The 12,500-nt window shown below is 35.4% G+C and overlaps 2 protein-coding genes across 2 annotated transcripts in view; one reads left to right on the forward strand and one right to left on the reverse strand.

Moving 5' to 3' along the window:
• Positions 1 to 3,983: 3,983 nt before the first annotated feature.
• LOC115222807 (SCAN domain-containing protein 3-like) lies at positions 3,984 to 7,888 on the reverse strand. Its single transcript, XM_029793111.1, has 3 exons — positions 7,785 to 7,888; positions 5,793 to 6,613; positions 3,984 to 4,018 (listed from the first exon to the last, which is right to left on the reverse strand). Exons 1-3 carry the CDS (start codon positions 7,886 to 7,888, stop codon positions 3,984 to 3,986), a joined length of 960 nt encoding a protein of 319 aa, XP_029648971.1.
• LOC115222903 (Golgi-associated plant pathogenesis-related protein 1-like) overlaps positions 5,208 to 12,500 on the forward strand; it is a 10,749-nt gene continuing 3,456 nt past the window's right edge. The window contains exons 1-3 of the mRNA XM_029793290.2: positions 5,208 to 5,366; positions 9,608 to 9,741; positions 11,446 to 11,755. Coding sequence (XP_029649150.1) covers positions 9,634 to 9,741; positions 11,446 to 11,755 — 418 coding nt within the window. The 5' untranslated portion in view covers positions 5,208 to 5,366; positions 9,608 to 9,633. The remainder of the gene's footprint in view (positions 5,367 to 9,607; positions 9,742 to 11,445; positions 11,756 to 12,500) is intronic.

The raw sequence follows: 12,500 nt of genomic DNA on the forward strand, positions 1-12,500 counted from the left end.
GAGGGGAGAGTGTGATCGAGAAAGTTGTGAGTATAAAAATAGGGTGAAAATGATATGTTGAGGATTCAATCAGGAAGATAGGCATAAAACGTCTTTGCGAAAAGAGCCTTTAATGATACTTGACCTCAATGACAACGCAAAAAGCGATACATTAAGCAACTCTGTAAAATGTTGCAACAAAACACAGTATTATTGTTCCCTTTCATACATAGATCTATATGCACGAATAGATCTCTTTTACTCTTTTACTCTTTTATTTGTTTCAGTCATTTGACTCCGGCCATGCTGGAGCACCGCCTTTAGTCGAGCAAATCGACCCCGGGACTTATTCTTTGTAAGCCCAATACTTATTCTATCGGTCTCTTTTGCCGAACCGCTAGGTGACGGGAACGTAAACACACCAGCATCGGTTGTCAAGCAATGCTAGGGAGACAAACACACACACACCCCACACACACACACCACACACACACCACACACACACCTATTATATATATATATATATATATATATATATATACATATACACACATATACGACAGGCTTCTTTCAGTTTCCGTCTACCAAATCCACTCACAAGGCATTGGTCGGTCCGGGGCTATAGCAGAAGACACTTGCCAAGACTGAACCCGGAACCATTTGGTTGGTTAGCAAGCTACTTACCACACAGCCACTCCTGCGCCAGTTATAAATCATAAATATCTGATACACTCTAGTAAATGTGGGAATCTGTATGAGTATATACGCACATATACATCCCGACAGACAGGTTTGGTTGCAAAAAAAAACACAAGAGAACCATATAAGTGAGTATATTATAAATGAGCAAAATAAGTTTAACCTTATGCTGATTAAAGATGTAGGATCGCCGTTTCGATTCCCAGACCGGGCGTTGTGAGTGTTTATTTAGCGAAAACACCTAAAGAAAATGTTAAAAACAGTTTACAAGGAAATAATTGAGAAAATATTAAACAAAAAGTACTAGGAGTTCAATAAAAATCATGTTTGTTTGGAAGTATCTACATACATACACAAAAAAGTATTAGAAGTTCTATAAAAATCATGTTTGTTTGATGCTAAGAAAACAGGTTGGTTCATCTCAAATTCTTTGTAAACTCCTAAATATATCTCTTTCTTTAAATTGATATTCGCTAGTTATTCCCATTGATAATTATATTTATAGTATTTATAGTATTTATTCGATACTATATTACTACGAATTGATTATTTCTATAAGTATTTTACATAAGATTTCTGAAAATTCGTTTAAGTTTGTTTATTTGTATTTTGAAATTAGCTATTTCATCTTTAAATATGAAAAATTAATTTATTAGGTTTGTATTATATGTGCATATATATTTATTTATAAAGATTATTTTAGATCTTAATATTTATATATATTTATATATTTTCATTGATAATTTATATATATTAGTCATTTTTAAATATTTATGTAATTAGATATAGACTAATACCGATATTAGATTATTGGTGGGTTTCCTACCTTATAAATTAAAATTAATAATTAACATTATAGTCGATTTTGATATAATCATAATTGTTAAGTTTTATGTTTCTAGTTTGATTATAGAGCTTATTATAAGTAAAATTATTATATTATTTATATCTTAAAAATATTGTTTAAATATTTCTGATTATATTTTAAATATTTCAATTAACCTGAAGATTGACTGTAACCATAACTCGAATTATTACGAATTGTACAGCCATGAAACGATCGTAGTGTTTTACTCTTTATCTTTTATTAAACTTTTAATACTTTTGATATATTTTTAGAATAATATAAATTAATTAATTTTATGTATTGGCTTATGTTTTTCATTGTTTGATTTGCCTAATAGTGGTTTTATCCCTAATTTAATATAATATGATATAATATAATATTTTATACTATAAAATTGGATTTAATCCTAAATCTGATTTTTCCCTGTAAGTTTGGATTTATTCCCTAATATTTTATTATTAATTTATATATATATATATATATATATATATATATATATATATATATATATATATATATACTACCAAACAAACACAGGGACTTTCGAAGTTTATTTCAGGACAGTAATTTTTGCAGATGGCATTGTAAATTGTTTTAGCGATGACATCGTGCCGCATAAGGAAGTAATACCGTGATAACATTTTAGGACAGGTGCTAATCACATGCGTGATCTCTTCCACAGAAACATGACATAGCCTACACCTGCGGTTGCACCTTCGGATTACAAGAGCGTCATTGTCTCTCTTGTTCACTAGATACTTTGTGGTCATCTCCTGTTCCTGGATCGCAGACGCATAGCATTCAAAATGTGATGTGATGTGATGTAGTGGTCTTGTGTCTAAGAGAGGCTACGCTTCATGTCAATTCTACTGTCTTCTTCAAGCTTCCGGGCAACATACCCAAGCATGTATGTACGTACGTACGTATGTATGCATGTATGTATATATGTATGTATGTATGTATGTACGTATGTATGTATGTATGTATGTAGTATGTATGTATGTATGTACGTACGTACGTACGTACGTATGTATGTATGTTGTATGTATGTATGTATGTATGTATGTATGTATGTACGTACGTACGTATGTATGTATGTATGTATGCATGCTTATATGCATCAATGAATGTATGTATATGTGTGCGTTTATGTGTGTGTATGTGTATACGTATGAACATATGTATGATTGTGTGTGTGTGTGTGTGGATATAATTGCTATGTCACGATTGGATTGGCGACATTGTATGCTTTCTTTTTAATCAGGGTAGGGTGTACGATGAGAGAAAACCAGGAAGAATTGATTTGAAAAAGGAAGCAAGGGAATATATGAGAGGCAGAGTGAAGGAGAGAGAGAGAGAGAGAGAGAGAGGGGCTGAGTGAGAGACAGAGCAAGAAAGATTGAGAGGGAGAGGGAGAGGTGAGAATAATCATCGCGAATATAAAAACGTCTTTTATTCAATCGGGAAAAATAAACGTAAAACATCTTTCTCAAAATGGCTTTAAACTGAAACGAGACTGCTTAGGGCATATAAAATGATAAAAGCTAAAATGTATCAGCGTATATAACAGCAATTCTATACAATTTTACGTCAAATCTCAATATTATTTGACAAGAGGCAAAAACCTCGAAACTGCAGTCCGTGCGTATCACTTAGGTTTACGAGAGGGGATGACCTCCCTTTGCAAATACCATAAGGGCACAGAAAGTGTGCCTAAAGCCAGCTGGAGACGATGATCTCCTGGGGCTAAAAGCTACAGTAACACCCACCCTTAGTGGTTAGCCATAATGAGATGGCTAGTATACTTTACTCAATATTATTGTTCTGCTTGAATCAACATAAGGAGGTGCAGGTCTGGCTTTGTGGTGAGAAACACAGAGTTCAGTGTTGTGTCCCGTCATGTTGTATCTGGTCAGTATCTGGAATAAAACCTTTCAAGGTGGTACCCCATCGGGGCCGTAGTCAGTATCTGGAATAAAACCTTTCAAGGTGGTACCCCATCGGGGCCGTAGTCAGTATCTGGAATTAGTGAATTATAAAACATATATATTGACTAAAACCCTTCAAGGTGATACCCCATCGGGGCCATAGTCAGTATCTGGAATTAGTGAATTATAAAACATATATATTGACTAAAACCCTTCAAGGTGGTACACCATCGGGGCCGTAGTCAGTATCTGGAATTAGTGAAATATAAAACATATATATTGACTAAAACCCTTCAAGGTGGTACCCCATCGGGGCCGTAGTCAGTATCTGGAATTAGTGATTTATAAAACATATATATTGACTAAAACCCTTCAAGGTGGTACACCGTCGGGGCCGTAGTCAGTATCTGGAATTAGTGATTTATAAAACATATATATTGACTAAAACACTTCAAGGTGGTACCCCATCGGGGCCATAGTCAGTATCTGGAATTAGTGAATTATAAAACATATATATTGACTAAAACACTTCAAGGTGGTACCCCATCGGGGCCATAGTCAGTATCTGGAATTAGTGAAATATAAAACATATATATTAACTAAAACCCTTCAAGGTGGTACCCCATCGGGGCCGTAGTCAGTATCTGGAATTAGTGATTTATAAAACATATATATTGACTAAAACCCTTCAAGGTGGTACCCCATCGGGGCCATAGTCAGTATCTGGAATTAGTGAAATATAAAACATATATATTAACTAAAACCCTTCAAGGTGGTACCCCATCGGGGCCGTAGTCAGTATCTGGAATTAGTGAATTATAAAACATATATATTGACTAAAACCCTTCAAGGTGGTACCCCATCGGGGCCGTAGTCAGTATCTGGAATTAGTGAAATATAAAACATATATATTGACTAAAACCCTTCAAGGTGGTACCCCATCGGGGCCGTAGTCAGTATCTGGAATTAGTGATTTATAAAACATATATATTGACTAAAACCCTTCAAGGTGATACCCCATCGGGGCCATAGTCAGTATCTGGAATTAGTGATTTATAAAACATATATATTGACTAAAACCTTTCAAGGTGGTACACCGTCGGGGCCGTAGTCAGTATCTGGAATTAGTGAATTATAAAACATATATATTGACTAAAACCCTTCAAGGTGGTACCCCATCGGGGCCATAGTCAGTATCTGGAATTAGTGAATTATAAAACATATATATTAACGGGCCATTGCGCCTCCGGTGTATGTATGTATGTATGTATGTATGTAATTGTACGAATGATGAAAAAGCGAAAGACAACTTGTTCAAGGGTAACAACCAGGAAGAGTAAAAAATCCATATAAATACTGTGATTCCACACACTCTCACACACTCACACACACACATACTCATGCCTGTGAGTTTCTATTTGTAAGTGTACGTGTGTGTGTATATGCATATATGTATGTATGTATGTATGTATGTATGTATGCACACATGCATGTTTTCAGTAATTAAATTACATTGCTATGATTGTATGTCTATACGTGCATATACTTTACCTATATCTATCTATCTATGTATCTCTCTCTCTCTCTCTCTCTCTCTATATATATATATATATATATATATATATATATATATATATATATATATATATATATATATATATATATATATTCTGACTGACATAGACCGGATGCAACGCTCTGATCACTCTTCCAGTACATTACAAATGACTGATATTAAGATTGCCTTATCAAAAATGAGGAAGGAGAGGCGGAAGATTAGGATTGTGACATATATAAGACGGGGGTAACAACGAAACACACTACTGCAGATTGAAGCGCGATTGTCTTCTGGTTGATCAAAGGTGCGCATCGTCCACAACGCGACTGAATTTTGCTTTTTCCTCGTCTCACAGGTAGGTGTCTTTTTGCATCTCTTGCTTTTAACTTTAAATATTGAATATATATATATATACATATATATATATATATATATATATATATATATATATATATATATATATATATTATATATATATATATATATATATATATAATACGGATACTGGCTGAGTATCCGATCGTTGCCGGGTTTTCGCAATATAATGCCTTGACAGATTTTCGGAATAGCACACTCAAATTAGTTGGACTTTCTTCGTTTTGACCGTGATTTTTCAAATTTTCTTCTGCCACTCACTCGCAAATGATGGAGGAAAGCTTTTTAAGAAAAAAGTTTTGAAAATTTATGAACACCCACTCCCCACCTTCTGGATTTTTTCTTTTTAGTCTTTTTTTTCTTTGCACAACGCACATGAAAACAATGGGAGAAGCCTGTTTGATACAAAAAAAATATGTTTGAAAATCTTCTGAATTTCTCCAGAGTCCACTCTCCAACACTGCTTCGGTATGAAGCAGTAAACACTTAAAATCAGAATCCATAGTTTCACATAATGATGCAAAAAGTCTGCACCGCAGGGAATGGGATTTTATGTAATTCACCACTTTAAAAACATTGTCCATCGTCTTCAGGAGACAATCAAGCCGAGATTTTGACACCAAAACTTCGCGGAGAATCATGCAACGTATATTTTCAACTTGTGAATGTTTTTGTAATATATCAGCCACGAAGCCTTTTTTTTTTTTTACCCTGTATGGATGGAGCACCATCAGTATCAACGGTAATACAAGTTTGCCACTGCTCCCTCTCAGTACGACATTTTGGCGTACCGAGTTAAAGACATCTACTGTTGTTCTTTCCTTCAATTCACAACAAAAGAAAAACTGACATATGATTTTACCACCTCTGATGATTCGCAGAAATGAAATTAGTTGAGCTTTGCTGCTGGTGTCTGTACTTGCATCGATTTGTAAGGCCCGCGAGTTTTCGAGTTTCCTTTTTGCTTCAATGAAATGTTCGCGGAACTGATCGTCAATGTCACACGAAATGTCTTGAATTTTACGAGAAATCGTGTGGGCAGACAAAGGAATGGTCTTAATCTGTTTAATGACTTCATCACTAACCATTGTGCCAACGGCGATCTCTAAGGCTGGTAAAATAATGTTTTTGGCATCAGAACACGCTTTTTTCTTCTTTGCCAAAAGCTGGTCTATCTTGTAACTAGCGCTTTGAGCTTTCTCGGGAATTGAGTGAAATTTCTTCAGCCTTTTTGATTAAATTTTAGAATTATTTTTTAGCATCTAAAAGTATTCTTTTGGTTTGTCCTTATTTTTCGGATGATTTGTTATTAAATAACATTGAAGTTTACTGGGAACCATCGTTTCATTTGAGAGTGTTGTTAAACAAGCCATACAAAAAGGAACCGAGTTAACCTTTTCCGATAATATAAAACCATATCGGATGTAATTTTCATTATATTTTCGTTTTGATGATGTGAACTTTTTATTCTGATGTTCGTCTTGTTTGCTATGACTCACTTTCTCGTTTTTCTGAGGTTTCAATAAAAATTTGTCCATGATTAAATCTAAACTAAAAATCGATTAAAAATTAACATAAAATAATTTATGTAAATTATAAGTCAATTAAAAATTAAAATCTACTAGGACTACTAGACAATCTACTTACAGACAACCCCGGTTTAAATGCAGAAATGTTATATATTCTTTTCTACTCTAGGCACAAGGCCCGAAATTTTGGGGGAGGGGACAACTGGTACTTAATTTATCGACCTCGAAAGGATGAAAGGCAAAGTCGACCTCGGGGGAATTTGAACTCAGAACATAAAGGCAGACGAAATACCTATTTCTTTACTACCCACAAGGGGCTAAACACAGAGAGGACAAACAAGGACAGAGAAACGGATTAAGTCGATTATATCGACTCCAGTGCGTAACTGATACTTATTTAATCGACCCCGAAAGGATGAAAGGCAAAGTCGACCTCGGCGGAATTTGAACTCAGAACGTAGTGGCAGACGAAATACCGCTAAGCATTTCACCCGGCGTGCTAACGTTTCTGCCAGCTCGCCGCCTTAGAAATGTAATACATTGTAACAAAACTGCTGTTCGTAATGTAACGTAATTAATTTATATTTACTGTATTTTACGATTTGTAATAATTAATTTATATTTACGCTCGAATTTTGCGTATGTTGTTGGATTGTTGTTTCCCGAAAATCCCCAAAATATATTTCACGACAGTCCTTCGCCATTTGCAAGAACTTGAAATCGTCTCTAAGCTTGGCAAGTGGGTTCCACATGAACTGAGTGAAAACAATCGACAATAACGTGTCGATATCTGCACTGCCCTTTATTCACACGAGAAAAAAAATCTCCATTTTAGAACTATCAACTGACCGGTGGTGAAAAGTGGATACTCTATAAGAATGTCAAATGCCGATATCACTGGTTTTAGAGGACAATGATTTTGTCTGAGATTGGACAAATGTGGCTGGTTGATTGCAGGATATAATTCTTTCATTGTTCTGTTTCTTCAACTCAAATTGTTTTGATGCTTCACGGCACATTTTACTTTCCCAGGATGTCAAATTAAGTTGTGAAGACTTTAGTGATTGCTTCTAGTTATCCTTATACGTAAGGACCCTACCTTTTCCACGGTGTGTCTCTTCTTGTTGGCCATACAAAAAATTTTTGGAATGCGATCATCTTTCATTTGAACATGTCCGACCCAACTGCTTTAAATTCCCTGCAGCATGGTTTTGATATTGGAGATATCACATTTCTTTAAAGATTTTAATATTTTATATCTTATCTTGCCATTTATATTGCAGATATTGCACAGACAGCACATGCGAAAGGTTTCAAGTTTGTTTAAATGTCTGTAGGAGCGAGTTTATGCTTCTGCCCTATACAAAAGTGTACTCCAAATACAAGATTTGTAAACACTTATTGTAGTTTTCAGACTGGCACCGTAATAATAATAATAATATCAATAATGATTGTGATTTGTGTGTGCTTGGTGTACACTTCTCAGACGAGTAGTCATGATGAATATATTTGTACCCCAATATCCCTTTGATAGCATGTGCTGCTCTCTCACTCAATAATAATAATAATAATAATAATACTAATAATAATAATAATAATAATAATAATAATAATAATAATAATAATAATAATAGTAATAATAATAATAATAACTGTCCCAATCAATATAAACGTATCTGTCAATACCTACCAAAAACTGAGCAAATATAAAGATCTTGAAATAGAAATCAGCAAAATGTGGAACCTGAAGACTAAAACAATACCTGTTGTCATAGGTGCCCTGGGAATGATAGCGAAAGGGGCTGATTGCTACCTAACTCAGATACCAGGAAACCCCAAAATGGCAGAAATTCAAAAGATAGTGCTCATGGGAACTGCTCATATCCTACGCAAAATACTCTCTATGTAATCCCAAGGTTTAAAACAAACTTTTTTTTTTCAATTTATTTATTAGACATTCACTAGTACAACACCAAAAAAAAACCCCAAATATATGGCACACTAGGCATAATAACAACGTGAACTTCCAGCCTGTCGTCTCTTGAGGTCTCTGAGTGAGACTTGGAGCCAACTTGTACAGACATAAAGCAAAAGTCAAACATAGAAGAATAATAATAATAATAATAATAATAATAATAATAATAATAATATAATAATAATAATAATAATAATAATAAAAAGATGGGCTACAGCAAATATTCTGCTCAATACCACAGATTTGCTTGTCAGTTGTTTGACCTTAACCAGTTGAGCATGTCCCTTAGTGGCTGACAATACGTGCATCTCTGATCACGAGCAGAAGTAGTGGGGGAGCATCATAGCCATGTGTTGAGAGGGATTCTTTGGAGTTTGAATAATTCACCTCTGGAAACATAGGTGTTTCGTTCAACATCCTAAGCAACCCTTATTCAGGGACCTTTTGAGCAGGATGGGCTACTCGACCTGAAGAAAATTCTAACTGGGCCCCACCTGCAAGGTCATGTGCTGTTTATCTTGATATGAGATCACCATGTCGCGCACATATGGTTGTGATGCATGTGCCTGGTGTACCATTATCAGACGGGTAGTCATGATGGGTATGCTGGGCTTCGTATATTTTACCCCAGTGTCACTTTGATGGCATGCACTGCTCTCTCACTCAATAATAATAATAATAATAATAATAATAATAATAATTTTCATCATTTTTCAGTTAATTACTCAGGTATAGCATTTAAGATGGCTCAACAAAACAAAACTTATGTTACAACATGTATCACTAAAGTTACGAAGGCGAATGGAGAAGTGGTTGAGACGGTAAAAGAGGAAAAATTTGGCGAAGACACGGTCAGTATTTTAAATAAATTCAGTTTCCAGTATCTTCCTTTCATATCTGAAAAGATAGTTCAATCTGCTTGAAATAATACCAAGCACTAGTGAAATGAATCTCTATATCTATAAACGGCAAAATGTCTGTGTGTCTGTGTGTCTTTTATACAAAACAGTTTTTCACGTAAAAGGCTCGCATTTTCTATGGGCTTTCAAAGCTGTCTGAGGGTGGTTGTGAGGAACTTTTCCTTTCCCCTGTCACCCCAGAAAGCCATTAAAAAAAAATCGATAAACCGACCCCTTATGCCCATCAGTTATGGACATATCCATTCAAAATCGCTAAAACATAGAAATTTGTACGCAGTGCATGCGTACAGCTAGATACGCAAATAGACTGCCAGCTGTTTTTTGATTGGACGGAGATAATTTTACCCTTGACAGTTGAATGCGCATTTGCAAACAGTCTGTATGACTGAGCGCATTTTTGTATTTTGCGAAGACGCATTATCATATGTTTTGGCTTTCAAACGTGCACGTTTTTTTGATTTGAGAAATGCAGGGAATAATTAACGAGTTAGGATTTCCAAAGCCTCATTCTTCAGTGGTCCTTAATCCAATGCAATCATCCTCCTCCTAAACAAACCCACCATGCACATCACCACAGCCATGTCATTTAGAACCCCTAGGATGGGTTAGTGATAGATCGGGATTAGAAGCTGCTTATTAGAGGCTCCCAAGCCCCCTTCCGTAAGATTACTCTAGGTTTTAGTCGAAGGCTTAGTTGCGTTCCGAACCTAACCCCCTCCGTTTCAGTGGATCAGGAGCCCAATTAGCCTCCCAGCGAAAAGGCATGCCTATTATTTTATACCTTAGTTAACCTTAGTGTCTTACGTGCTTCTGTGCGTCATGAACTTATAACTATTGACCTTACTGCGTTACTTGCTTCAATGCGTCATACTCATAAAATCACTTTGAATGCTTTTTTTTGTGCTCTAATTGCTCTGCCTTTTCACCGAAATCAACACTTTTCTTCACACACACACACACACACAAATAGCAGCCAAATATTCCAATCCTACCCTGCCACCTTGAAAAAGGAGAAAGACACATTGAATAATGTACTCTTAGAAATAGAGGATGGTCATGGCTGGAATGACTTTGGTCATAGTTTTACTCAGTCAGTCAACAATACCATATAATAATGATGATAATTTGTTTTATGTGCTACAAAGGAATTGGATGAAGGCAACATTATAGGGGTAAATAACAAAAATGTCCGAAGGTGTACACACAGAATCTCTTATGGAGAGGTGCTACTCTTCTGATTCCACAATTCCTGCTATGTCTTTCTGCAGTAGAATTCAAATTGACATGAGATAGTTGCCTCCATAATATGAATTTATGTTCTTGAACATGCCTGATCTTAGCCTCATCAGTCATATTCTTCTGTGTAGGCTTAGGACATCTTAGAAGAGGATGTCAATTTAGGAGTTTTTCTCCTCCTAGACTGATTACTTTCACTGCAGTTAAGGATCTCAATATACCCTTACAAGAATCTATTTAACTCATAGATGAGAACTGGGAAGGTGTCAGAATGGACCTAGGAGTAATAGTAATTAATGGGTTCTGATTAAGTTATAGGGGAAAAGAAACCTTTAATCCTGTTTAAACATCATCAGCAGCTCTGAACATTCACTAATTGGCTTCTATTTATTTTTTTAGATTCCAGAAAGTTTTAAACAATTTTTAGATTCAAAACCAGAGGATAAACCAAAAAAGAGCATTGAAGGATCTCCTGAAGAGCAAAAGATGGAACTTGAAAGGTCAGCTTTGGAAGCCCATAACCGTCACCGTGCCAAGCATGGTGTGCCGGATTTGACATTGGCTGAAGATCTGTGTGAGATGGCCCAAAAGTGGGCTGATTATTTGGCTTCCATTAATACCCCAAAACACAGTGATGAAAACCATAGAGGGGAAAATGTTGGGGAAAATTTGGCTAACAAATGGTCATCTGATGGTGAGCTTCTGACAGGTCAGTGTTGGTGTTTCTCATTTTTCATTTTTTCAGTTCAGAAGCTAGGAGGATCAAAGCCATTCACCAATGGAATGAGGTGCTCAAAAACGAAACAGAAAGAAAGTTATGATTAAGATTTTTAAGAATAGATTTCAGATTGCTAAATGGTAGACAAGTGTATTGTAGTAACATAGTGGAGTGAAAGGTGTTTAATTGTATTTAATGCTGAATGTAAGATTTAGAAATAAGTTAACATTAACTTAACTAGAGATTTTCGTGCAAATAGTGCCTCTAAATAAAATATGATTTGGATCTGAATGGACTGATTTTTCACATCCCCTTGTGTACAATATTGTTGATTTACTCAACATGAATTTTTCATTTCTACTTCAGCAACTATGGTGAAGTTTATGCCTCACTGAAAAGGTCTAATAAGAAACAAACATGTTCAGAATTGTAGTCCATATTTGTTGAAATGGTTAAAGTAAAAGTAGTTACAAGGATCAGATGAAAATTTCATCAGCTGACCATGATACTCTCATTGAATGTGACCAAATGAGGTTTATTTTTTTAACATATAGTCCCTCTTGTGGTCAACACAATTCTACAATCAGTGTTGCAGTGCTTGGATCCCATTGGTGAAAAAAGCTTTCATCCTGTTGGTCAAAAAAGTCATCAACAGCAGATACGACACCATCATTACTGTGACACTGGTTCCCAGCCAAGTGTTGTTTCGTGTTGGGAGACAGATGTTTGCTAGATG

Source organism: Octopus sinensis, linkage group LG21 (assembly GCF_006345805.1).
Source record: "Octopus sinensis linkage group LG21, ASM634580v1, whole genome shotgun sequence".
In the NCBI taxonomy this organism is placed as follows: domain Eukaryota; kingdom Metazoa; phylum Mollusca; class Cephalopoda; order Octopoda; family Octopodidae; genus Octopus; species Octopus sinensis.